Raw genomic sequence first — 27,840 nt, 5'->3', positions numbered from 1 at the left:
TATATCGTCGCTGTTATGCAAAAACCTCGTATCTCAATTTTTTGCGGAAATCTTTTTATCGATTATTTTGGATTAAGTATATATGTTCCATTGTATGCGAAAATATCTGATCTTCTAACCAATCACTAATCCGAATTCTGACATATGACGAAAAAGTGTAGTCGGATTGGTGAGACATTATGTTGTGCGAAAATATCGTATTTCAAAACCGGCAGCTGACATTATAACAGGAAGAGTTTAATCAATTTCAGGTTCTCAACGCTAATATATTAGCTTAAGAATAAGGAAAAGCTTTGAAAATACAATATAGTAGCAGAAAGTTTTGCTAGCCTTGGTAATTGATTGGTTAAAAGATCAGATATTTTGGCATACAAAGGAACATACATATTTAATTCTAAAAAAGCGATAAAAGATTTCAGTTTTTACTGCCTGGTGTAAAATTATCAAAACCTTAGATACGAGGTTTTTGCATAACAGCGACGATATATATGTTGTGTACAAGATGTAAGTTTGTACGAATTATAATTTGTACAGGGTTTTAGTACAAGTTATAAGTTTTTTGACACATACCTTCTTGCAACAGGTGATACAGGTTTAACTTATAAAATGTACCAGTGTTATGTTTTAAATTCAAAAAAATATACGTCAACCTAACATTTAGTGCTATTCTCCTTGCCTTCAAACTGGAAATGAGGTTACCTGAATGGTTTAAATTCTAATTTTATTTTTTTCCTTATACCATATTCATATCTATACAAAATCTTTGTGAGGTCTTATAATGTTTTTGTATCAATGCTCAGTATTAGACTGTATCATGAAGTTGTGAAAAATTGACAGAAATATGCGGAGCAAAAGACTGTGTGCTTGCATCATCCATTTTTGTTCAGCAGGTCATAAAACACTGATAACTTGTACAAAAATTCTGTACAAATTATAATTTGTACAACATTACAACTTGTACACAACATATATATATGTACACTCTTTGGTTCCGTGTTGTAAAATTTGGGTGATTATTTCGGGAGTCACTGATTAAAGTAGCGGGGCAGTCACACGGTGCACCCTCCCTTTAAGAAATTTTCTGGATCTGCCATTGCTCATGCTTCAACCCGGCTTATAAAATCCTTTAATTTTCAATTTTCTATGCTATAGAATATTTTTAATTTATTAGCTCCGAATTTATTATATCCAGAGACCTGTATACACTGTTGAGGTGCCATGGTCATGCATGTCTTTTCTATCAAATCACTGTATTGTAATCCGTTCGTTGATGAGGGTTTGGATTGGGTTAAATGATTAAAGAATAATGCCCTAAAAATTGAAGATTAGAGAATAATGGGCAAAAAAATGAATTTTAGAGAAATAATTAGGGGTTAATTTTTTGAAGATTAGAGAAAAAAAGGGGTTAATTTTTAAAAGATTAGAGAAAAAAGGGGTGAAAATTAAATGCATACAGAATAACAGACACCCCCCCCCCCCCCATCCAGACCCTCATTGATATGTATGTTTGATTCTTCATACAGATACATAAATAAAGATTTTTGATCACGACCTTGCGTTAGAGATTTTTAACACGTTTAACTTTATAGCTTCTTTTTGTTTGGGGGGGGGGGGGGGGTGGCGAAATTCTATTTTTATTTTTGGTTATTAGGATAATCAGAGATATCCTGAAAAACAATAACAAAACGAAAGTTTTGCCTTTAACTAAAGCTTCAGTATTTCATAACATATTCTAAATATTAACTTCCCGTTATTAAAAAAAGTAAATAAAAAAACTTCAGCTTGTATTATGTTAATTTAGTACTAGTACACTGCGTCAAAGATTAATCAAGCGTAGCCGTAAGAGGAACCCGGATATAGTAATCACATGATTCAAAATCATATGACAACAACTCAGTTTCATACAGGTAGACCTCATTCAACACGAAACAATAGAACAAAGACAACGCAAATCAAGTAAGTAGATAATATTTACAGATATGTTTATATTTCAAATAGAAAGACATTTCACACTTTTTATTATTATTTTTAAACCATAACATTGTGGGTCAAGTTCTAGTTCTTGTGTTTCATAACAATACACCTTATCGCTATTCCCGGCTGACCCGTCCGCTTGAACTTTTGACGTCAACAACAATCACTTTTCCATTGTGGCGTCAGACATTTTGTTTTATGACGTCAAAATTTTACGGGAACCTGTGTGATTTCCAGCAATGGCGGACAAATAGCGATAAGGTGGAACCAGTAATGACGCACCTAACGTTGTATTTGTCTCTGCATTTAATCAACCATTTAAAAGAAGTAGAAAAACGGAATGGAATAAAAGATTGATTATTTGTTAATATATTTCAATCATTAAACAGTAGATATTTGAAACATTAAAAGCAATAAAAATCATGTTTGCTAACATTACAAACGGAATGTCAAAAAATGATGGGTACCAGTAATGACGCACTGTAAACAAACCAGTAAAAAACACTTGCTCGTACCTAATAATCGAAAAATTGCTTCAATCTGGATTCTTTATAGTTAACACTGTTCAACAAATTCTATTTTATTTACAAATTTGAAATTTTCATACACTTTAATGATCATAGGGAAAGTAGAACAAAATTTTTAATTATTTTTTTTTTTCTTTCAATTTTATTATAAAATTGTACAAAATTTATGAAACTGATATATATATTCTATATTTGAAAATAAAAAGTAATTGCATTCATAAAACACTAATGACAACAATACATTTATCAATGTTTACCTCATACAAGTAACATTAAATGAAAAAAAATCGATAAACCATAGAAAATCATATAAGCGACGATCATTTGTTCTACTGTGATTCCCGCTTAAATGTAAAACCATATCACATGACAGTCATGTGATTTCAAAAACACAAAATGGGGAAGCATGCGGTTACATATTTATATTGGCCAAAGAGGATGTAGGACTGGTAATCATCCAGGGAAGGGTAGAATGTTTTTGACCTTAATAAAATGGCGGAAATTGCATTATCTTTAATATTTCAAGCAATAATAACATTTCTGGGCAGAGTTTTAGGCATCTTTGTTGTAGTCAGATGACCTTCACCAACATGTTATGGAACGGTAACTCTTGATGACGTCACGGCTTTTGTTTAGAAATATAAAACCGAAAACTAAATCGGTGCGTCATTTTGTAACAATTAATTTGATCCCCCCTGTAAAATGATCCGGGAGATAAAATGTCTTTGAATATTTTATCCTCTAGGATAGAAAATTGCCACAAATTATATCCCCAACACTAAAAAAATATCCACAATGATGGATATTATTTTGGTGTTGTGGGATATAAAATGTTGCAATTTTCTATCCTAGAGGATAAAATATTCAAAGACATTTTATCTCCCGGATCATTTTACGAAAAAATTAAAAACAGTCCTTAGTAGGAAATTTTGGGAATATCTGTATACTACATGTATTATAACCTTTGTATATTATTTATGGGATAGTTCTATTTTATCTACATCTTCTGATCCATGATCGATATTTGATTATTTTTGGGTTTAAAATCTCTTTTATTTAATTCAAAACATATTTCAAAACAAACACTGTTAATTATTGATGATTATACAAATATAAATATAAAACTTACCTTCATTAATTCTGTAGTACAGCTTATTTTTTTTAATTAAGAAGCTTTGGGCACGTTTTCGTAATGCTTGTTTCTCATTTAAAGAGCTGTTTTTGGGGTATTCTTTATTCAGCAGATATTTGTACAAAACGTTATACTCCTCTCCATCCATCTTGACACAAATGATTATCTATTATCAATTTAATTGTTTCTTTAAAGCAATGTGCCATTTGTTAAAACACTTCATTGATCAAGATACAGTAGGATAGTATTTACATGACATTGTATCCCATTGGATATAATTTTACTGAAATATTATCCCAAATGGATATAATTTTGTAGAAATATTATCCCTAGAAATGATAAATTTCTTGGTAATATTATCCCATGGAAAATTATTTTACTACTCACTTTTATCCTTAGGATATTATATCTACATTGATTTTATCCTTCGTAGCGGATAATCTTTTTTAGAGTGGGACAACTTTTAAAGGTAAAAAATATCCATTATTTACTAATATTTCATCTGTAGGGATAGTTTTTACTTAATATATTGTCCATTGGGAACTTATATTCTAAGGATAATATTTAAGTTTACAATTTCTGGTCCGCGTCAAAACAGGTACCAAGACGATATAACATTCCATCTCCTCGCCCTCGGTTCTTTTATCCGAAAGAGTTGGGCCAGGGACATAATATATGGGCAGAAATAGATTTTCACGACTATAATTAAAATATATGTATAATTTCAGGGGCGGATCCAGACATTTAAAAAGGGGGGGGGGGGTTCCAACTACATGTCCCCATTCAAATACATTGATCGTCCAAAAAAAGGGGGGGGTCCAACCCCCCAATACCCCCCTCTGGATCCGCACCTGAATTTAAAAAAAAAAAACGTGAGGAATTCACAGGTAAATTGTGTATTTAAATGGTGTTTTTCTTCAATACACAATAATATAAGAGCAGACTTGCGAAATATTTCATCATCTATGATAAAAAAAAGTTAGAAATGGTACAAAGGATATCGGCCAGATATGTAATACATCAGTACAGAAACAGATCATACATTGTATTTTACTGATACTGTAAGAACAACTTAATAAACAACTTTCGAGTTCGATGCATTTCCGTCAAAAACTTTGGTTTTAGTGAACGTCACTCATGCGTTTAGGTGCGTCGTGACTTCGTTTCAATGTTGAGCGAGTGGTTGAAAAACTATAAAGCTATATTGCACGAATTATTCGGCAAATTAAACTCTCATAATTGACAATTTGCACCGCTGTCATTAGGGAATGACGTTTATAGTAAAGGGATACAGGCGAGCCCCTCTATCTGGTAAATGACGTCACAAAGGCGCGTATAATTGACGATTTTTTTCCGGTGACAGATGAACTCAAAAGTGGTCTATTAAGAGGACACCATTAGCATGATTAGAAAAGGGGGTAGGGGTAGGAGAGGTCCTGATCACGAAATCCCGGGCTTAAAAACATGAAATCCTGAAGTCCCAAATTTTAAATTAATTTAAATCCTGACATCCAGTAATTCGAAAAAAAAAGAATTCCCAGATCCCGAAAGGGTCAATCCCAAAATCCCGAGCTTAAAAACACCTGATCCCGGAGTCCCGATAAAGGTCTTACCCTCCTCATTAGAGGTTACATTTGTAAAGGAAAAACTCTATCTTCTTTAGAGGATACATTTGTAAAGGGAAAAAGCACGTTAGTCAATGCTGTGTAACAATCACTCGAGGTCAACGTTGCAGCAAGCCACAGTTTACTCTACCACCAGACAGGATCTCAAGAAATATGGGCACAAACTCGTTCCAGATCCCATAATGTAACACAAAAACAAGGAAAGATTCATTCTACCTGAGGACTATCAGGGATTAGAATGCCTTACCCTCCTCAGTTACATCTGTCAGCAACCTTGAATCTTTCAAGAGGCTCCTGACTATCAAATAAATCAAAAGCCCTGTTTTAAATCACCACTGTGAAATATTTGTATAGCACCTTTTTGTATACAAAGTTATATTTTTGCACACCCAAAAGTGACAGAATAGTCAACATGTAGAAGAAGAATTTAAACTTGCACAATGTTGACAGGATAAAAAAATTTGTACGACACTAATCATTACTTGTGTAACTGTTTTTTCTTCTTCTTCATATTACCTGTACATGTATAAGATATTGGATTAAAAAAAATAATTAAACCTTGAAAGCTTGAAACTCTTTATTGACCTTTGTTATGACATAACTATTATCCACCCTTTTCGTCTCAATTTGGATATAACTGAATTATCACCATGATCACTGTATGTTACTTACTTATATCATCAACACAACAGGTACCAGATTTGAGCAGAACCTTAAGTGAGAGCACCTATTTCCACTTTCAATATTTGATGGCGTTCATGTTGCTTGAATTACTCAGTTGCTCAATCTCAATGATGCTTTCTTGATATATGGTCATAATCATTCATAACCTTTAATTTGAAGCCACAGTTTCAGATGCTAATTTTGTTTTCTTAAATTTGGTTTCAAGTTTTAATTGAAATTCTAACAAATCTGATAGAAAGTTTATAAGCCTGGTCTGATGGACATGTTGTAAATCTTTAAATCTGTGTGATGTTAAAAGTTTCATTTTAGTTTCATTTCATCTTTTACATCTAAAATGAAACTAAAATGAAACTTTCAACATTAGCCTAAGAGTACATGGACTAAGATAGATAACTTCAGATGAACAAGAACAAGTCTTTTGGAAAATTATTAGTTTTCTGAAAATAACCCATTTGATTATAGGGATTACCATGTGATCAATATTTCATGATTTAGTTGGGGGGTGTATCATATGACTTGTCTCGAGGTGCATGTGACAGAATATAATATAAGCACATGTTTCCAATAGATTTTAGATTAAATCTGACAACAAAGGTAAATATTATTGTATTGATTAAAATTCTATAAATAGATTTTATATATTTTTTAACATACAAATTTTATACAAATATTTTACATATGAATTATATTGAACATTGAAAGGTAATGAATTTAGCAATGAATAAATTTCTGACTACTTTAGAAATAATGAAAGGTAAATATACAATGGTTCTAAGCCAAATTATATAATTTTGATCCATGGCAAAGTGATACAGATAGGGTAATTAATGACTTCGATGTTTCCACTTCCAATTTCTATACTTGAAGTGACTTGAACCAATCACCAGAATTTTTATGGCTACATCCTACATGTACAATGTATATATATATATATATATAGGGGATATCATTTATTGGGTAATACAATAACTGGCATGGTTTCTATTAAACTATAAAGGTCAGCATCTCTATGGGCTATTCAAATTTAAAAAAAAACTTTTGTAACATACATGTATTTGTAATAGGTCAAAATATTTGATGATATTTTTTTGTGATTTTGAAAAAATCTGCATACAAAAATTACAGGTCTATGTCAAAATGTGAGTTCTTATTATTGGGATACTCACCCATTCACATTATAAAAACATCACAATGATTTCTGAATTTTCATTAATCAAATAATTGGGATGAGAGTTGGTCTCATCAATCATTATGCAAGTCACAAGACTAATCCCTCCCCAATCATTATACAAGTCACAAGAGATACACCCCCATCATTATACAAGTCATATGACTTAAAACAGTGGTTGATGCATCACTCTGTGACATCTGTACATGCTAATTATTATTCATAAGTGTTTTAAGTATATGATTATCCATAGCGAGAAAGTACTTGACATACATTGAATATATATAGATAGCTTAGTTGACGATAGATATATCAGTATAAACTGTGAGTCTGGTAAGTCTTCAAGGTAAAGTTTACTAAGTAATTAATCAATTCATTGCTAATATTTCATAGATATTTGTTTATTTTTAAATTAACCATAAGATATCTTTTAATTATTGTGTTGTTTTTTTGACATGAACTTTTCATCTTTTATCATGTATATTTTTTGGATAAAAAAATCTTATGGCTACTAAAAAATTTGTAAAAAAATTTTGTAATAATTATACCGTGTTGTCTTACATGTAACTTCAGTAAGAATACATTGTACAGGTTTTATTTTCTAAGGCATGCTTTTATTTATTATAAAAGTTTAAACTCTATCTCAAAACTTTAAAGGGATTTGATCATTTCAAGATTGATGGAAAATTTGATTGCTTTTTCTGTGCACATGTCAAATCATTATTAATATCCAAAGACAATGAATAACATGGGATAAAGTTAATATGTAACTTTAATTTTATTGCAGGAGTGAAATAACCATTGCCTAACCATGCTTCGACTATGTATACTTTTGGTTGCCATAGCAACTGTATTCACTGCACCACAGGCACAGGACCAGAACTCAATCATTAGATATTTTGATATTCAGCCAGCATCTGTTAAAATGACCGTGACAGCACCCAAAGGTCATGTTGTCACATCATTCGAACCTTATGACAAATCCTGGGAAAAATTTAAACTTGAACACAGTAGGTATCTTTTGGTACAAATGTACATGTTCTTAAATTTCAATCAGTTTTGAAAATGTATTTTAACTAGGTTCCCTCTGTCGCCCTCTCTATAATACTGCATGAATAGAATTTCAACAGAAAAATCATTATATTTCATGCGAGCTAAGACTGAGCTTAGCTATTAAGACAAAGTTTTAAGAGTTTGGTAGTTCGTGAAGTATCCTTGAGTTTTTCTTTGAACAACCAAAAATTGAACTGTTAACTCACATACCAGTCCAACAAAAAAAACTAAATTACAGAGACAGGTTTTGTTGAACTCACTATTTCTCTGGTTTATTGTATATATATATGGCTTCTGCTTCCATGTTAAAAGAATGATTTATTTTTGTGGGTTTTCAGCAAAATATGTGTGTTTGGGATATGCTGAACGTAATCATCACGTGAAAAGCAAATGATCAATGTACAGGCCATTTATGTACAAATATAGCACATTATTTTTATTTCTTGATAAGTAGGGTTATTTAGGAAGTCCTACTTTACATAATCACATTTGGTTTAATGTGGAAAACAGGAAGTAACGACTTCATTGGTTAACACTAATGAAAGGCCAATATGTAGAGTTTTTTTTTCCATTTTGCCTCTGGATTTACAAAATTTCTGAAAATGAAAATGGGGAATTACTTTTTTGATACTACGTATTTACATTGAATGTGTACGACCTTGATCTTCTATTTACATTGGTTCTTTAAAAACAGAATTGAGGTCAAAATATTTGAACATATAAAATCATAAGGCATGTAAGGTGTTTTGAATTAAATACCAAAACACATTCTATTTATATCTATTATTTAAGCATAAGGGTTAAGTTTTAGGATTTTATAGATATTTGAATACACTTGTACTAGCTACAATCATATATGTGTGTGCAAGATTTTCCGAAAAGTGCACATACAAACAATTTTGCTAGTAAAATTTTCTAAAAAGTGCATTGACTCATGTTAGATATCTTTTGATAATTTGTGTCTCATTGACATATACCGTATATTAAACTAAAAGAGTTGACAACTATCCAACAAAGACCAAATGACTTGGTCATACTTGTAATCCAGATCATTTTTACTAATAATAAATTCTGTTTAAACTTTTTTTTATTGAAACTTGTAGTTTTATATATTGGTGATAGTTACATGTATCGCAATTCACAAGAACAATAAACATGTATATTTTTGGGTAATATTAAAGACTTTTGTATACAAGCCTTGCAAAGTCATCACTTGGAAATAATGAAAAATGTGAAATAAGAGAAAAATCAATTACATATTTGTCTATTGATCTTGTTGATGCTTGTTTTAATTTTTTTTTAATTGTAAAAATATAAATTGCTAAATGTATGAAAAAGTTTTTTGTATTCCAGATACAAATTAATGAAAAATACTTCTTTGTTTGTAGGTAAATCTTATCATACCATTGAAGAAGAAACATATCGTAGAACTGTTTTCAAGAAGAATGCATTAAAAATTGAGGAACACAACAAACAATATAGTCTTGGTCAGAAGTCTTATTATCTTGGAATCAACCAGTTTGCAGATTTGGTAAGGGGGATAACTCTTACTTTTATATTTTATTCAATTTACATAAAAAAGCCAGGTTTAATCTTGTATTTTAAAATGAACACAAGTTTCATTCATCTGTCCTCTAGATTTTACCATTTGCTATTAAGACTGAGTAACAAATTCAAAAGTTGATGGGCTTCATAATAATTCTAGATTTAAAACTGAAACAGCAAAACCTGTCAAAACTAGGTCAATTTTGGACTGAAGATCTTGTTTAAACATGAAGTTTATACCAGTTTGCAACCTGAAATTACAGAGGAATGGTCATTGCTTGTCCCAATCTAAAAGTGCAGCTTATATTTGATTCATCCTGTAGTTCAAACATAATTATTTAGAGAAAAAACACTTCTGTGACTATCCTATTTTGATTTGAAGGTAAATATTTTAAGTTTACACACTCATCAGTTGAATATGGAATACATTGTTGCCAAATATATGGCATCAGATGTAACACAGTACAAGATGTTTATTTTCGAAACCTGTGTTTGTAATTGAATTATAGCAGATAGTATTAATCAATCCAGTTGTACATTTTAAATATGATTTATGGATAATAATGTTTTTTTTATCTAGGAACACTGGGAGTATATGCAACATCATGGATTCCAGGTCAAGAAAACAGTCAATAGAACAAGCACAGGGTCAAAGTTCCTCCCCCCTCTCAATGCTGTTTTACCTGAGAATGTAGATTGGAGAGACAAAGGATATGTAACACCAGTCAAAAATCAGGTAAAATATATTTGTCTGACAATTGGTATGACAATATTTGTTGCTGCTTTATAATTTGTGTCAATTTTCTCTTAAAATAATATAACAAAATAAAATTTATTATTATTATTATAACTAACAAGAGTTTATGTTTAACTGGAAAGAAGTTTACTTACATCATGTATCCAAAGTTCTAGTTTTCATTAAAATTTTAAGTAAAGAAAGATCTTAATTGCATCTAGGAGCTAGGTTGTTTTGCGAATGATTTTAGGAAATTGTTATTTCAAACATTATAGTTTCATGTTTATAGTGTTTAAAAAAAATTTATCCTTATATATTAATTGCTGCTGTCATAAAATAAAATTCATTAGATATTAAATAATGGATTTTTTTAGACATAAACATACAGCATATATATATCGTTTAAAATACTGGAAATCAATCAGAGAAATTCAATTTGTTATGCTAGGTTCACAATTTAAGTTTGGTGTTGGTTATTTAGATTATTTAAATAATGAGTGATTAATCTTTGTACTTCCAGGGACAGTGTGGTTCATGTTGGTCATTCAGTACAGTAAGTAAAGTTTCCTCTTTTTTACATTTTAATTACGTTGGATAAGAAAGAAACTATTGATTGTTTACATACTTTAGTCTTGATAATTACCAACGATGACAAAAAATAATTATGTATATGATTTCAATAAAAACATATTTCAGTATATGAATAAAAAGATATGTAAAGTAAATGTTATTGAGGCATCAACCCAACAACCAAAATAGACTATTTTCTTTTTGCATTTCAACTTTTAATAAGTGTTTTGAAAAATCAGAAGCTAGATTCAGTAAATTTTATTTATAAAGCACAAGATAATATAAAATTACTGGAAATGTAACCCAACAGAACCTTTTCATTCAAAAATTTGAGTCAATGTCAATGTTTCATTAATTTAACTTTACAGACTGGTGCTTTGGAAGGACAACATTTTAGAAAGTCAGGTAAATTACTTTCTCTCAGTGAGCAGCAATTGGTTGACTGTTCTGGTGACTATGGAAACGAAGGGTGTAATGGTGGTTTAATGGATGACGCATTCAAATATATCAAAGCTGTCGGTGGATTAGAAACTGAAGATGACTATCCATACACAGCTAAGGTTTGTTCTTCAAATATTTGACAATCATAACACTAAAATTATTTATAGACCTTTTTTCAAACAAACTTAAATTGCAAAAAGATCATAACTTCTTTTGAGAAATTTTGAACTGTGGATGAAAGTAAAAACAAATAGAGTGGGGTGCCCATATTCGCCGGGGACTCAATTTCGCCGTTTTATGATTTTGAATTGTAAAAACTTCAAAGGATGGCTGAAATGGAAGAAATATGCCGTCAAATTATATTTTTATTATAAATATGATTATTTTTTAAACTGAGACAAAATTGCGGCACTTACCGCTTAGGGCCGAAAAACGGACAACGATTTTTCGGCCAATTTCCTGAATGAAAAACACGATTTCAAAGAGGTATTTCTTAGTAATTACTGATTGCCCTAAATTTCAATTCTTTACGCCTTTGAAATGTCTGCTATTCATCTATAATGTAATTGATTTGATAAATATGGTTTAAAGCTGCGGTTATTTGGTTTCAAATAGATGTGTAAAAACGGCGAATATGTGTCCCCCATTGACAAAAAATCAGGAAATTTCTAACAACCTTTACTCTAACTTTTCAGGTGATTAGTTTCAAACAAACACGTTTTCAAGCTTAAGAATATTTTGCATTTGAAGTTATCTTCATATAGAAATATCAGTATACATCAAAAACATATAGACCTGAACATATACTATAGAAAACATGGAAAGAAGTGGCGAAAATGAGCACCCCACTCTAACAATTATGTTTCTGTAATATGCCTTAACCTCTTTAACCAGGCCAAAATCTAAAAATCTAAAATATTGAGAGCAGAAAACAAAACAGTTGTAGATTTCAGTGGAAGGCAAAACAATTTTAATCAATTAGTATCAAAAACGTGTATTACTGTGGATTCATTTATTTTCGTGGGTACCAAATTTCGTGGAATGAGAAAAATTTGCATTTTAGTGGATATTTGATTTCATGGTTTTATGAAAGTCTACATTTAATTATACAGCAAATCTGCAATTGTTGAACATTTAAATTTGTGTTTTTACTGTACCTACAAAATCAACGAAAACTGGCATCCAACAAATAAATAATGAATCCACAGTATTGGTCCCGATTTTTAGTCATCATAATTGAAAGATTTAATATTGATATTGTGTTTACAGCAACATAAATGTGATTTTGATGCCAGTGAGACTGTTGCCTCAGATACTGGATTTGTTGATGTAGAAAGTGGTAGTGAATCTGACCTCAAGAAAGCTTCAGCTTCCGTTGGTCCTATTTCTGTAGCTATAGATGCCAGTCATCAATCATTCCAACTTTACAAAGGAGGTAAGCAATTGTCTGGTAGATATGAAGTTCATGGAAGAATTTGATATGCACAAAATGAATACATGTCTTAAAGATTAAACAGAAAACAACAGATATTATTATCAAACACACACACAACAACAACAATTTCTACAAAAACAATAATTGATGATGCCCTCTGAAAGATTGGAAATACTCATTCACTTCTGTCAAAATTTATAAAATTCTAAGCAATTGTTTTTATATAGCTATGTTATATTTGGAACAAATTTTGAATTTATTAGTAACTTGTCAATAGTGTCATCACAGTTATCACTCTGTCAGTCCAATTCTGTACATGTACTTTTGGTATTGTTGATTAACTTGCATGTATTTAATTTTGTGGTATTTCCAAAAATATCAGAACATAAATAGCCAAATTATAATTCTTAAAATTTTTGTTAATCAGGTCTTCATTTATTGTACAATATGAATCTAAATAAGAAAAGATTATTCAATCATAAAATCTACTAGCAAGTTTTATTTTACCTCATTTATATTTGTGGTAATTTATTGTATACATCGAAATAATATTACTCTAGGTGTATATGACGAAGAGGAATGCAGTAGTAAAAATTTAGACCATGGAGTATTATGTATAGGCTATGGTACTGATGATAGTGGAAACGATTACTGGCTTGTTAAAAATAGGTATGTTACCTCAAGTTAAGAACAATAGTAAAAGATTTTATGTTGAGAATTAAAGAAATTTGTCCTATCTATGCTTGCATTTTGCTATTGTTGCCACTAGTTCTGTTTATTTTTATGTACCAGTATTTAGAAATTGATTTTAATATCACTTTTTCTGTTTTCTGTGTTGAATTGATTGATCACATGTATTTGGTGTTTCTTCTATACATTTCATACTCCAAACTCTTGAGTAAATTTTTAAAGCAGTAGATAGATATAAGAATGTGTGAATGAGACAACTCTCCATCCAAGTCATAATTTGTAAATGTAAACCATTATAGGTCATAGTACAGTCTCAAACATGGAGCCTTGGCTGACACCAAACAGCTACCTATAAAGGGCCCCAAAAGTGACCAGTGTAAAACCATTCAAACAGGAAAAACAATGGTCTAATATCTACTTTCAGTACGGAATTGTTTTTTTTGGCGCGTTCGTATAGCCGGAGATTTATTAGCACGAGCAGTTTCGTGGCCGGGATTAATTTGACATGTGCTCATAAAAAATCGCCTTGGAACTTCAAACAGCAATTACCGCTATTTGAGATCGATTTTCGTTAAAATATTTTAAGGTTAAGTCGTACCCTACTTGTTTTGAGTTGTGGTGTGGTTAGAGCGATATGAAACGGAAGAAATATCAACAGTTTAGGTCTATGACGAACGAGTTTTTTTTTTATAACTGAATGTTTACAAATACATGTCTGCGAAGGGGAGAGTTTCTTCTGACCGTTCCCTTTCTGAGATATTTACTTACGTTCTATGTTTCATTTTGTTTCAAAGAATAAGATGAAATGTCTATGACAACACCATAACTGATTGGGAAGACGATAAACGACCGACAACACGAGAATTACCAGCGATTGAAATCCGCCATTTGCAAAGCGTTGTTCATGTCAACAACAATTAAAGAGAGATAACTCAATTGTAATTTGGCGGACGACAACTCTTTTTAAATTCGTTGCCGTATGTTTTTAAGTAACTTGGGTATAACAGAATTTCTTGTTACGGTTCTATGACAAATAAAAATGTGTACTTGTTCAATGATTAAACAAATAATCTCTGTACTTGTCAAAGTAAATTACCTTCCTTGAAAATATTCATTTCAAACTAAGTAACAGGCATGCAACCTAATAGCAATTTAAGCAGATAAAAAAAAAAAACTTTTAAAAAAATCAAAATCAAATGAACAATTAGATGTTTGACCAAAAAATAATATTATTTTGATTTAATTTTTAAACTGCTATAAGGTTATGTAACAAACAAAAATAACAGTTTTAAATTTTTTTGTTACTTGCCTCTTTTCAAGTCTTTAATTTTTTTTTTCATTGTCCAGTTAACTACTATTTGTTGTCCTAATCTCTCTATAAAATTCCTTCTTTATTTTAAAATGTCTCTTGATACCATCTTTTTAAATATATCCTTCATCAGTTATTCTTTAGTTTTGTTCATAGTTTATAAATAAATAAATTCGCAAATTGAAATGGTAAAGTCAATAAATTCAAAATTGTCTGGAACTAACAACACAGCTATAACACTAACAGTAATTTTTAACAGAATGGAACACCGTGAAACACTCTGGGAGACAGAGGTGCTTTCCACAATCTAGACAGCCAAATTTTGTTTGTCTACGCGTCTCTTGTTGATTGTTTTTCACTCTCATGTGACAGACATGGCACCAACTTTTATTTCCAAAGGAACCTGGCAAGTGTCTCTGTGTAAGACGGTCATCAACCGGGACAAGTGATGGGCGGCCTTTATGAACTGAACCACCTGTATATCCAGCTATCAGTCCTGCTGCTACTGCCTTGGAAAACTTCAAAAAGGTTGTTGGTCTCTTACCAGGGCCTGGTTGATGATGAGGAGAAGCCAGAAAAAGTCTAAAGGCATCAAATTTCAACATTTCTATCATTGTGAAGAAAATCCTTTTAGGCCATTTCAGTGTTTTGTGTTGGAAAACATAGTACTGGATGTACTGGTCAGCCCTATCAACCCCTCCCATGTACTGTGTGTAATCAGAGATCATCTGTGGACATGGTATCTCTTGTCGTTGAAAAATACCATCTGCTTGTTGCACATTCCTCTGCACTGCACCTACTGAGAAATCGTGTATGCTTGAAATTAAGTTTACATTTTTTTTGTCCTTCCATACAACAGCAGCCACTGCATCTTTCTGTCTAAACTGCATGTCCCCACGATTAATTACACCTTCAGGGTTTTTCTTCATAATATCTTTAGGAAGCTCTCTCCTATTTATTCTTACAGTCCCACATGCAGCAGTGTTAGAATGTTCAAACAAGTCTGTAAATAAGGTGGGAGAAGTGAAATAGTTGTCCATATAAATATGGTACCCTTGCCCTATAACATTTGCCTTTTCAATACAATTTTTGACTACACGGTTTGCCAGACCATGAGCTGCGACACCATTTATCCTCCCACTGTATACCTGACAGAAGGAAACATATCCTGTATTAGCTTCAGCTATCGCCCACATTTTTATTCCCCATTTGGTAGGCTTGGCTGGCATATACTGCTTAAAAGACAGTCGTCCTTTCCATGGAACCATCACCTCATCAACTGATAGTTGCCTTTTAGGGATATACTGGTTTACCATAGAATCTGTGAACATATTCATTAACGATTCAATTTTGTATAATTTAGAATAATTGGGATCCCCTGGCTGTGGGGCTTGCTCACTATTTGAAAAATGGATGTACCGCATAATTTGCATATAGCGATCCCTTTTCATGACTTTACTGAAGTACGGGGTCTCCAGCATAACATCTGTGCTCCAGTAGGATTTTATATCTGGTTTTACATTGATTCCCATCAAGAAACATAAACCTAGAAAAGCCTTCATTTCTTCAACAGTTGGTGTAACCCATGGGGATTTATTTTCATCAGGATGATCACGAATTTGTTTATTGGCATACCTGTCTGTCTCCTGTATGATGTATTGCAAAATGGCATTGGTAAACAGCAATGAGAAAAAATCCACGGGCTCTTTATCTGGATCTAAAACTGTGGTAGGACCAGTATTTCCACGTGGTAAAAATATGTGTGGTAATCCCCTCTCATAATAATTAAAATTTTCATGCCACCCATCAGCTTCAGCAGGACGGTCACCAGCTTCATCAACAACAAGGGGTTCATTTTCATCAGAAAAATCATTTTCACTTTCATTTTCATTATCAACAACATCTAATTCACCTATCCCAATTTGTGCAAGCCTATCATTGTACCGCTGTGCAGCTGCATCAACTTCATTTTGCGAAAATCCGTCAAACTCTTCATCCGAAGATTCAGACATTTTTTTTATTTTCACCCAGACGACAATACTACGTTTTTCACAACTATTTTACTATGGAACCGCCTTTTAGCCTAGAAAAATTTGATTGGCTGCACAAAAATATGGATTTCCTTATTTGGGAGAACACCTGCACATCGTGTGAAATTTATTTGTCGGCAAAAACCGTAAACTTCCGATCGTCAACAGAGCGTAAATCAACAACATGCAAAGATGTTACATAAAGAGACAGCCATTACCGGCTTATCTTATTTATTAAACAGTCCTAAGTAAATATTATTAATTTTTAAAACAGCGATACATAAATGGTTTAAATATTTTGTGTGGAAGGTAATGAACTTTCATTTTTTAAAGCGATCACGTTGACTACACATGTCAACAAAATTGAAAAAATGGCGGCATATTATTTTATCATGAACGCAAATCGAAAGTACGAAGAAATGACATAACAATGACTTTTATTGTCAAAATTTATACATAATATTAATAATTGAAACCTGTTCACACATTGTGGTAACGTACGCTTTACAGCTTTACGTAATTGATCTAATATTAAAACTGAAAGTAGGTCAGAGTATTTTTCGCTTTCCATGATGCATTATGGCATCACGCGGCCGTAGCAAGGTGATGCATTAAGGCATCATACGGCGGTACTAAGGTGATGCCTCATGGCATCATACGCCTTGAATGGGTTAAAAAAACAAGAAACGAGAAGCGATTATGAACCACATCAACAAACCACAACCAATGAACATCAAGTTCCTGACAGTAGGCCTAGATGTTTATGGTACAGTTACTAACTATTGTAAATTGTCATAAATAGAACCGAACACACATTTTGCCATCAATAGAAAATTACAATTTTTTTTAAGAAAAACTAATTTAAATTATATTTTTTCAGCTGGGGTGAAACATGGGGTGACCAAGGATACGTGAAAATGACCAGAAATAAGGATAACCAGTGCGGTATAGCTACACAGGCCAGTTATCCACTTGTTTAAGTAAGTAATTAACTATCTTATTACTGTGAGAAAGGTTTACTTTTATATATGAACTTCTTGGTTCAAAAAATTTGATATGGGTTTCATAGTTGAGATGATTTGTAGATATCTTAATTCTGTTTGCAGTTAATACAACAACAATGTGTGCAACAAATTCCTCTTTAAAACTAGCAAACAAATTGGTGAAGAATCAAGCAAAATATACTGAAACCTACTGACCATCAAGTTAAACAATTATCTCATTTCATTTATGCAATTACAAATGTCTATTTCATTATAGCTTATTGTGTTTATAGTCGAATTTTAGATACTTTAAATTTTACACAACAAATCTTATTGAGTTGGGCTGAACTTGGGCACACATTTTTCATGAATGAGCATTGACAAAAGGGGGGGAAAGGCTTCATAGTACAAAAATGTAAAAAGGTATTTCATGATTAAGCACAATATCACAAAATCAAAATTAATCTTGTTTGTGAAATAAGAATCTCTTTACTTTCATAATGTTGAAAAATGGTCTCTCACAGATTTTGTTGCGTGTTCAGGAATCTAGAAACAGGGTGCCATGATTACATTAGGGGGGGACGTATAAAAAATTAAAGCATCAACCATATATATATATGTAGTCCTATGAAAAGGGGGGGCAGGCCCGCTAAATTCTCCTCTGATAAAAAAAGGCTGTGAAATTTATACAGACACAAAACTGGTGAGGAAAATTAACACAGAAATTTGTATCCAACATTTACATTTCAAAACGGGTGAAACTACTAATAAAGAGATTATGTTTTATTTATCTGAATTGCATACCATAGTCAGTCAAAGATCTTAATTTTATACTGTTTAACATAATTTTATTTCTTTCACAGATTTGGAACTCTTACAGAAAACAGAGGATCAGTGAATCTTAAAAACCAGAATCTTTCATATAGTATATACTCAACATCTGTACTAATTTGTATGAGACAAAATTACGTAGATTTTACCAAGCATTATCCAATATTCTTATTGTTATTAACATTATCAGGAAAAACCATAACTTACAAAAGAAATATTTTTCACAATATAAAACAATTTTGATATGCAAGTTATTTTTTTTACAAATGTAGATATTGTAAATAGAATGTTAAACATTCCAGTGTTTATAGAGTTGACACAGTACCAACCTACAAAGTCACAATTAAAGTAGCCAGATTTTTGTATACATTTTTTACTGCTGACATATTATCAAGGTTGAATTTTTCACATGAAAAATATTGCTGACATATATCAAGGTTGAATTTTTCACATGAAAAAAAAACTGCCAACATATATCCAGGTTGAATTTTTCACATGAAAAAAAAATTATACTATAATTTTTTCTTGTGTTATAATATGAGAAATTCTATTTGGTTGTCAGAATTTTTCCTTCATATTTTAAGACAGTATTTAGTTGTCACATTGAAATATTTTTTTCTGTTAATTTAGACAATCTGTTTTGATCCTAATTACATAAACCGGTGTTAAATGTGATATTAAACGATGGATTGTTGAACCTCAACATGTATATGTTAGATATACTTGTTTCCGAATATTTATTATTATTTTGAATGTCTAAAATTGATTTGATAAGGACAAAATCTCCACTAAATTTTTCTAAACAAAAATTCTCTCCAATTTCTGTGTGAATCTCATTTTTAAGATCTAGACTTATTATTAAAACTTAACTTGGACATAATATCTGAAATACATGAAGTTGTTTTTGCATAAATTTTATATGAGTACTAAAGTGTGCTACATGTTTATGATAATAACAGCAATTCTACATGTTTATAAATGATTTAAACTTGGATCTGAAATCCTACCAGAAGCATCAAACTGTTTCTTCATAGTCATTTATAATCTACATGATCTGCTAAGGGAGATAATTGGGTAATTTTACTCCAGACAAGAAAAATATTTTGTTTTTGTTTGAAAATTTGATTTTGTATTTCTTTAATAATACTAATCAAACAATTTTAATATGAAGCAAATTTTGATTACAGATCATTCATATTGAGTGTCCAATTTAATTGAGACATCTGTAATGTTGTTATTTATCTTTAGTATAAAATGTTTCTGCTTAAATAGAGTGATTTCCCTTTTGTCATTTGAATTTTCAATCAAATATACTGCTTTGGTTTTGGTTATGCCTTAAACTTGTGATTTTTGTGTTATTTCATCTATGATTTATTCATTAGCAACTCAAAGCATTGTAATTCATTGATTTATTATATAATATTGGACAATTTGTTGTGATTATCTGATATGTGTTAAATTTTGTATTTATGATAAGAAATCTCATAATAAATGTTCTTTTTTTCAACAAGTTTTATTTGTTCTTTTGCATATTTTGTATTGAATGGAGCAATGATCATTATTGCGGATTCATTATTATTCGTTGGATACCAATTTTCGTGGGTTCGTTGATACAGGGAAATCACCAATTCAAATGTTCAACAAATAACATATTTTCCATAGGCTTTGTATACAGACCTTTGCAAAACCACCAAATCAAATATCCACAAATTTGCTAGATTTCAGCATTCCAGGAAAAATAATACCCACAAAAATAAATAAATCTGCAGTACTAGATTGTCTTTTGCTCAATACTGTATGAAGTTGGTACAATTTATTATTGTCAGTTTTCCTATCGAAGGTCAAGTGGTTTTCTCCACGTATTCCAGCTTCCTCCACCATTAAAAACTGGCCGCCACGAAATAGTCTAAATGCGGTGCTAAACAGAGGTGTTAAAACACCAAAATATCAACCATACATTGCACAAACAGTACTGATGCAATATAATTGATATCAATAGCTTCATTATTATTTATGGAATACCAATTATTGTGGATTTCAAGGTAAAGCATTTTTATACGACCGCAAAAATTGAAAATTTTGTGGTCGTATATTGGTATCACGTTGGCGTCAGCGTAGTCGTCCTTGTCTTCGTCCGAATACTTTTGGTTTTCGCATTTTGAATTTGGGTGTTTTGGTTCCAACTGTTTAGGAATTAGGGGCCAAAAAAGGGCACAAATAAGCATTATTCTTGGTTTTTGCACAATAACTTAAGTATAAGTAAATAGAAATCATTGAAATTTAATCACAAGGTTTATCAACACAAAAGGAAGGTTGGGATTTATTTTGGGAGTTGAGATCCCAACAGTTTAGGAATTACGGGTCCAAAAAGGGGCCCAAATAAGCATTTTTCTTGTTTTTCGCACAATAACTTTAGTATAAGTAAATAGAAATTTATGAAATTTAAACACAAGGTTTATGATCATAAAAGGAAGGTTGGGATTGATTTTGGGAGTTTTGGTTCCAACAGTTTAGTTAATGTTCAGCAAAGTAAGATCTATAAAAAATAAGTCAACATGACCAAAATGGTCAGTTGACCCATTGAGGAGTTATTGCCCTTTATAGTCAATTTTTAACAATTTTTATACGACCGCAAAAATTTTAATTTTTCGTCGTATATTGCTATCACGTTGGCGTCGTCCGGTGTCGTCGTCGTCGTCGTCCTAATACTTTTAGTTTTCGCACTCTAACTTTAGTTAAAGTGAATAGAAATCTATGAAATTTTAACACAAGGTTTATGACCACAAAAGGAAGGTTGGGATTGGTTTTGGGAGTTTTGATCCCAACATTTTAGGAATTAGGGGCCAAAAAGGGCCAAAATAAGCATTTTCTTGGTTTTCGCACTATAACTTTAGTTTAAGTAAATGGAATTTATGAAATTTTGACACAAGGTTTATGACCACAAAAGGAAGGTTGGGATTGATTTTGGGAGTTTTGGTTCCAACAGTTTAGGAATTAGGGGCCAAAAAAGGGCCCAAATAAGAATAATTCTTGGTTTTCGCACAATAACTTTAGTATTAGTAAATAGAAATCAATGAAATTTAAACACAAGGTTTATGACCACAAAAGGAAGGTTGGGATTGATTTTGGGAGTTTTGATCCCAACATTTTAGGAATTAGGGGCCAAAAAGGGCCAAAATAAGCATTTTCTTGGTTTTCGCACTATAACTTTAGTTTAAGTAAATGGAAATTTATGAAATTTAAACACAAGGTTTATGACCATAAAAGGAAGGTTGGGATTGATTTTGGGAGTTTTGGTCCCAATAGTTTAGGAATAAGGGGCCCAAAGGGTCCAAAATTAAACTTTGTTTGATTTCATCAAAAATTGAATAATTGGGGTTCTTTGATATGCCGAATCTAACTGTGTATGTAGATTCTTAATTTTTGGTCCCGTTTACAAATTGGTCTACATTAAGGTCCAAAGGGTCCAAAATTAAACTTTGTTTGATTTTGACAAAAATTGAATCCTTGGGGTTCTTTGATATGCTGAATCTAAAAATGTTCTTAGATTTTTGATTATTGGCCCAGTTTTCAAGTTGGTCCAAATCGGGGTCCAAAATTAAACTTTGTTTGATTTCATCAAAAATTGAATAATTGGAATTCTTTGATATGCCGATTCTAACTGTGTATGTAGATTCTTAATTTTTGGTCTCGTTTTCAAATTGGTCAACATAAAGGTCCAAAGGGTCCAAAATTAAACTTAGCTTGATTTTAACAAAAATTGAATTCTTGGGCTTCTTTGATATGCTGAATCTAAACATGTACTTAGATTTTTTATTATGGGCCCAGTTTTCAAGTTGGTCCAAATCAGGATCCAAAATTATTATATTAAGTATTGTGCAATAGCAAGAAATTTTCAATTGCAGAGTATTCAGCAATAGCAAGAAATCTTCAATTGCACAGTATTGTGCAATAGCAAGAAATTTTCAATTACACAGTATTGAGCAATAGCAAGAAATCTTCAATTGCACAGTATTGTGCAATAGCAAATATTTTCAATTGCACAGTATTGCACAATAGCAAGAAATATCTAATTGCACAATATTGTGCAATAGCAAGAAATTTTCAATTGATTGGAGTTATCTTTCTTTGTCCAGAATAGTAGTTGAATCAACTTAAATCATTGTTTTATACAATATACAATGTATATTTTTACTTTTACTACCAACTGATAAATTAAAACAATCTTTACCATTCAGTGATAACAAGCACTTTTTTTACATTTTAATATTTTATGATGTATTTAAATGAGTAGTTATTGCTATTTCTTCAATTTTTTTGAGAGGATTAATATTCAACAGCATAGTGAATTGCTCAAAGGCAAAACAAACATTTTAAGTTTATTAGACCACATTCATTCTGTGTCAGAAACCTATGCTGTGTCAACTATTTAATCACAGTCCAAATTTAGAGCTGAATCCAGCTTGAATGTTGTGTCCATACTTGCCCCAACCGTTCAGGGTTCAACCTCTGCGGTCGTATAAAGCTGCGCCCTGCGGAGCATCTGGTTGTAAATTTTTGCAAATTTTTTGAATATATTTTCCACTGTAATTACTGGGCCAAGTTCATTATAGATAGAGATAATTGTAGCAAAAAGAATATTCAGTAAAGTAAGATCTCCAAACACATCATGATCACCAAAACACAATTTTGTCATGAATTTATCTGTGTCCATATATGTTTAATATGCACATAGACCAAGGTGAAAGACACATGCTCTTGAGAGCCTCTAGTTTGTAAAATCAGTCAATATTCCAGATATTTCAATTGATGCTTAATTCATGAAAATGTGTACCAACAAAATATATGAATCCAAAGTAGATCTGAGTAATTTCCAAAATAAAGTTGTCATTCATAGATCTAGATTGTCATTTCCAATCAAATTCCAAATATATTGTCTTGCCTGATGGAGTCAAAAAGCAACACATAGGTATGCTGTTTCCAGTGGCAGCAGAGTCAACAATATATTAGTTTGTGATGTTTCTGATCTTGACATCATTGTCAAACACGGATCACTAAAAATATTGATATTTTGTGATACTTGTAGTAAAACCTTTTTCTTTAGACTTTCAACTTAAGTTAATGATCAGTAAAGCATTCAAGAAAGGGGATGCACTATTGCTACAGTTTGCTTTTGTTGTGTTGTAACACAACTGTAATAAGTTATTGTCTCTGGTTGCTGTCTTTTATATTTTCTTTTTGTCTCCTGCTTTGTCATAAACCAGAATGATGTTTTTTATAGAGCCTGTGACTTCTGTTGCAAAAAGCTTAATATAGGGATAATGGCGGCGGTTTTAGCTAACTTGATTTTTTGGAAAGTAAAATAAATTCATCATACTTTGTATATAGATGCCTTATATTATGAAGTGTCAGTCTGTCATTTGTCTATTGTCTTTGACCTCATTTTCATGGTTCACCTTCTACTTAAAATAAATTTAAAGATTTTAGTATTCGTAGTTTCTCTCTTATTATGAGCAATAGGATAACTATATTTGGAATGTGCATACCTGGCAAGGTCCTCATGCTGGTCAGACAGTTTTCATTCATTTTCATTTGTCTACTTAAAATAAATTCAAGATTTTAGTATTCGTAGATTCTCTCTTATTATGAGCAATAGGATAACTATATTGGTATGTGCTTACCTGGCAAGGTCCTCATGCCCGTCAGACAGTTTCATTTGACCGTGACCTTATTTTATGGATCAGTCAATATGGATGAGTTTTGGTGGTCAAGTCCATATCTCAGATGCTATAAGCAATAGGTCTACTATATTTGGTAAGGAATAATTGTAAAATGTACATGTCTAGCTGGCAGGTATAAAAGAGGGATGGAAGATACCAGAGGGACAGTCAAACTCATAAATCGAAAATAAACTGACAACCGTTACCATGGCTAAAAATGAAAAAGACAAACAGACAAACAATAATACACATGATACAACATAGAAAACTACAGAATAAACAACACGAACCCCACCAAAAACTAGGGGTGATCTCAGGTGCTCCGAAGGGTAAGCAGATCCTGCTTCACATGTGGCACCCGTCGTGTTGCTTATGTGATAACAAATCCGGTAAATAGTCTAATTCGGTAGGTCACATTCATGAAAGGGAAGGGGATTGTAGTTACGACTTAAGGAAACATATCTGATATCATTTGTGAAACGGTTGTTCCGTAACGGTCAACCAACTGATGATGGCGTCCGTAAAATTTACGAAGTGATGATTTCAACTTCATCATTTGGAACTCTTGATTTAATAGCTTCCCTTGTGAGCTACAATCCTCAATCAAGAAAATCGTGATAGAAAATGCAAGCACGGGGATATCGTATCAATTTGGAGATATATACACCGTATGCAGGTGCTGCTGGAATGTTGCATGTTAGAAATGGAAAGTGCACAATTGGAAAGCTGAAATCATCTCTTTTGTCGTCAAGTTTTGTGTTCAACTGACCCTCATGTAAGTCAAGATATGAGGCCGACTTAACTGTATCTGTTGTATCCTTTATCTCTAGTTCGATTGGATAGATGCCTTCAACATAGCCACTAAATTTTGAATTATTTAGTGAAAGAACATCATCTATATAGCGGAAAGTAGCGTTAAAGGATATTGCTAACATCTTATCTTTCTTCCTAAGAAGTTCCTGTATGAAGTCAGCCTCATAATAATAAAGAAACAAGTCGACAAGAAGAGGTCCATACTTTGTTCCCATTGGAATGCTGACAATCTGTTGAAAAGCACGTCCTCAGAATGTAACAAATATGTTGTCAATCAAGAAATCAAGCATCTTGGTAATGTCAGAGAATGTTTTGTTTGAATCAGAGTGATTCTTTACAAAGTAGGATTTATCCCTTCCTAAGACAAGATACTTGTATCTACGTTGGCCATTCTTTTTTTATGAAACAAAGCAATACCAATTTAACTCTTTCAATTTGTCTTTTAGTTTGGAATGTGGAATACTTGTGAAAAGTGTAGAAAAGTCAAATGTTTTAATAGTATTACAAGATAAAAGAGTTGGATAGTATTTACTTTAAAAGATCTTTGGAATTTTTAAGTATCCATATCTAATCACGCCATCTCTTGATTGCTGATAAAATAATTAAGATGTTAATAATTTAGAAAGAGGTTTCGTGGAGCACTTGGAAGATTCCATACTTTGTTCCCATTGGAATGCTGACAATCTGTTGAAAAACACGTCCTCAGAATGTAACAAATATGTTGTCAATCAAGAAATCAAGCATCTTGGTAATGTCAGAGAATGTTTTGTTTGAATCAGAGTGATTCTTTACAAAGTAGGATTTATCCCTCCCTAAGACAAGATACTTGTATCTACGTTGGCCAGTCTTTTTTATGAAACAAAGCAATACCAATTTAACTCTTTCAATTTGTCTTTTAGTTTGGAATGTGGAATACTTGTGAAAAGTGTAGAAAAGTCAAATGTTTAATAGTATTACAAGATAAAAGAGTTAGATAGTATTTACTCTAAAAGATCTTTGGAATTTTTAAGTATCCATATCTAATCACGCCACCTCTTGATTGCTGATAAAATAGTTAAGATGTTAATAATTTATAAAGAGGTTTCGTGGAGCACTTGGAAGACCCCGGAGCAATATACCGTTGTTTATAAGGACACTTGTGTAGTTTAGGTATCCAATACAGTGATGGAAGATCCAGTTCATCATCTTTGGTTGAAATTCTAAAGGAACATTGAAAAGACATATGATTATCCAGGATTTCCTCTTTGGTAAGTGTCGTGAGGGTATATGTTGAGTTTCGAAGTGAATAGTCAATACCTAATTCGTTTATCAAGCAGTTAATGTAATTAGTTTTACACACACAAATGATGTTGTTTTGGGCTTTATCTACGGGGACAACACCATATTTGTCATGAAGGTAGGATAAGTGTTTTGCATCATTTGGGTCTTTTTAAAAAGATTGACGTAGCATGGGCATTGATAGACCCATTCAGTTTCTTAATTCTGATTTGTATCAACGACCTCTTTTCATGTTTCAGTGGTTTAAGTTAAGTTTTTGTATTTTGGTCTGTTTTCCTAATACTGTATGCTATGTTTGATTTATGAAAATAATTTACGGTGTACATGTCAGTCTGGCATATGTTATTTGACATTGATTCATTTTCACGTCTCATTGCTCAATGTTTTATGCCCCCGCCGTAACAGAGGTACATTAAGTTTTACCCTTGTTTATCTGTCGGTACGTCCCAAAATTCGCTAACTTGAATTTGCCTCAAACAAATGTAATGACACTTATATACAATGCTTATTACCACAAAAAAAACCAGATCCAATATCAATTTTGGTAGTGTCACTCTAACCGTTATATAGATATGCCCCTTTATAAATGGAAAAATTACAAAATGTTTAGATTCCATTTTCTCACTTAAGTTTGCCTCAATCAAATGATATCAAACTAATATACAATTCTTATTACCACAACACACATATCAAGTTTGAATTTTGGTAGCGTCACTTGAACCGTTCTAGAGTTATGCCCCTTTATAAATGGAAAAAACTGCAAAACTTTTTGTTCCCGTTCTCTAACTTAAGTTAGTATTTTTGTCTGTTTGTTTGTTATCCTTATCAACCACACTTGTATTATAATGCATTATGCATTTAAGATTAAAGGTTCTTTTTCTACATATTGCTGCAAAGACTTTAAAAAATTTCTCCTAATGTTTTTGTCTTTTATCTCATTGTTTGTATTGTATTGTGTTGTGAAAATTATTAATGTTGTAATGTTTATGCCTTTTTGGGTCAATAATTGGAAGTATTTATTTTTAAAACCCAGGTCTAACACATCAGTGTCATATTCTCAGATAAGACACATAAAACACAGATCAATATTAGTGTTTCTAATGGGTAATAGTTATACACTGGACGAAATAGTATCTGCCAGTTTCGTTTGAATTATCTCGCTTTGAGCACACACAATTGGTTAATGCGTTTTTTTGTATGGAAACTGTACAGTAGTAAAACATTTATATTCAATATCAACGTTTCACTCAACTCTAGCATGTTCAAATATTGATGACTTATAAAATTGTAATGATT

The 27,840-nt window shown here is 31.8% G+C and overlaps 1 protein-coding gene across 5 annotated transcripts; it reads left to right on the top strand.

Moving 5' to 3' along the window:
* The first annotated feature begins 512 nt into the window (after positions 1 to 512).
* On the top strand, positions 513 to 20,240 carry LOC139491704 (procathepsin L-like). Of its 5 annotated transcripts, none has more exons than XM_071279530.1 (11): positions 513 to 592; positions 1,802 to 1,956; positions 7,898 to 8,120; positions 9,552 to 9,694; positions 10,289 to 10,444; positions 10,965 to 10,997; positions 11,383 to 11,574; positions 12,725 to 12,890; positions 13,451 to 13,559; positions 17,800 to 17,899; positions 18,766 to 20,240. In XM_071279530.1, exons 3-10 carry the CDS (start codon positions 7,922 to 7,924, stop codon positions 17,897 to 17,899), a joined length of 1,098 nt encoding a protein of 365 aa, XP_071135631.1. In that variant the 5' UTR covers positions 513 to 592; positions 1,802 to 1,956; positions 7,898 to 7,921; the 3' UTR covers positions 18,766 to 20,240. The 5 variants fall into 5 exon arrangements, 3 of the variants coding, with proteins under 3 accessions (XP_071135631.1, XP_071135630.1, XP_071135632.1); XR_011656611.1 differs by lacking the exon at positions 513 to 592 and having other exon boundaries at positions 1,800 to 1,956; positions 18,766 to 19,128; positions 19,171 to 20,240; XR_011656612.1 differs by lacking the exon at positions 513 to 592 and having other exon boundaries at positions 18,766 to 18,909; positions 19,067 to 20,240.
* The last annotated feature ends 7,600 nt before the right edge of the window (positions 20,241 to 27,840 follow it).

This window comes from Mytilus edulis, chromosome 10 (assembly GCF_963676685.1).
Source record: "Mytilus edulis chromosome 10, xbMytEdul2.2, whole genome shotgun sequence".
In the NCBI taxonomy this organism is placed as follows: domain Eukaryota; kingdom Metazoa; phylum Mollusca; class Bivalvia; order Mytilida; family Mytilidae; genus Mytilus; species Mytilus edulis.
Note: the sequence above shows the minus strand (reverse complement) of the source record. Positions and strands in the feature narration are given on the sequence as shown.

What these genes read in the sequence shown, in the direction of transcription:
- LOC139491704 (XM_071279530.1), top strand. Translation starts at nt 7,922, where the DNA reads ATGCTTCGACTATGTATACTTTTGGTTGCCATAGCAACTGTATTCACT. An exon ending in AAAATTTAAACTTGAACACA is followed by an intron (nt 8,121 to 9,551) that starts GTAGGTATCTTT and finishes CTTTGTTTGTAG; the next exon opens with GTAAATCTTATCATACCATT. An exon ending in TAACACCAGTCAAAAATCAG is followed by an intron (nt 10,445 to 10,964) that starts GTAAAATATATT and finishes TTGTACTTCCAG; the next exon opens with GGACAGTGTGGTTCATGTTG.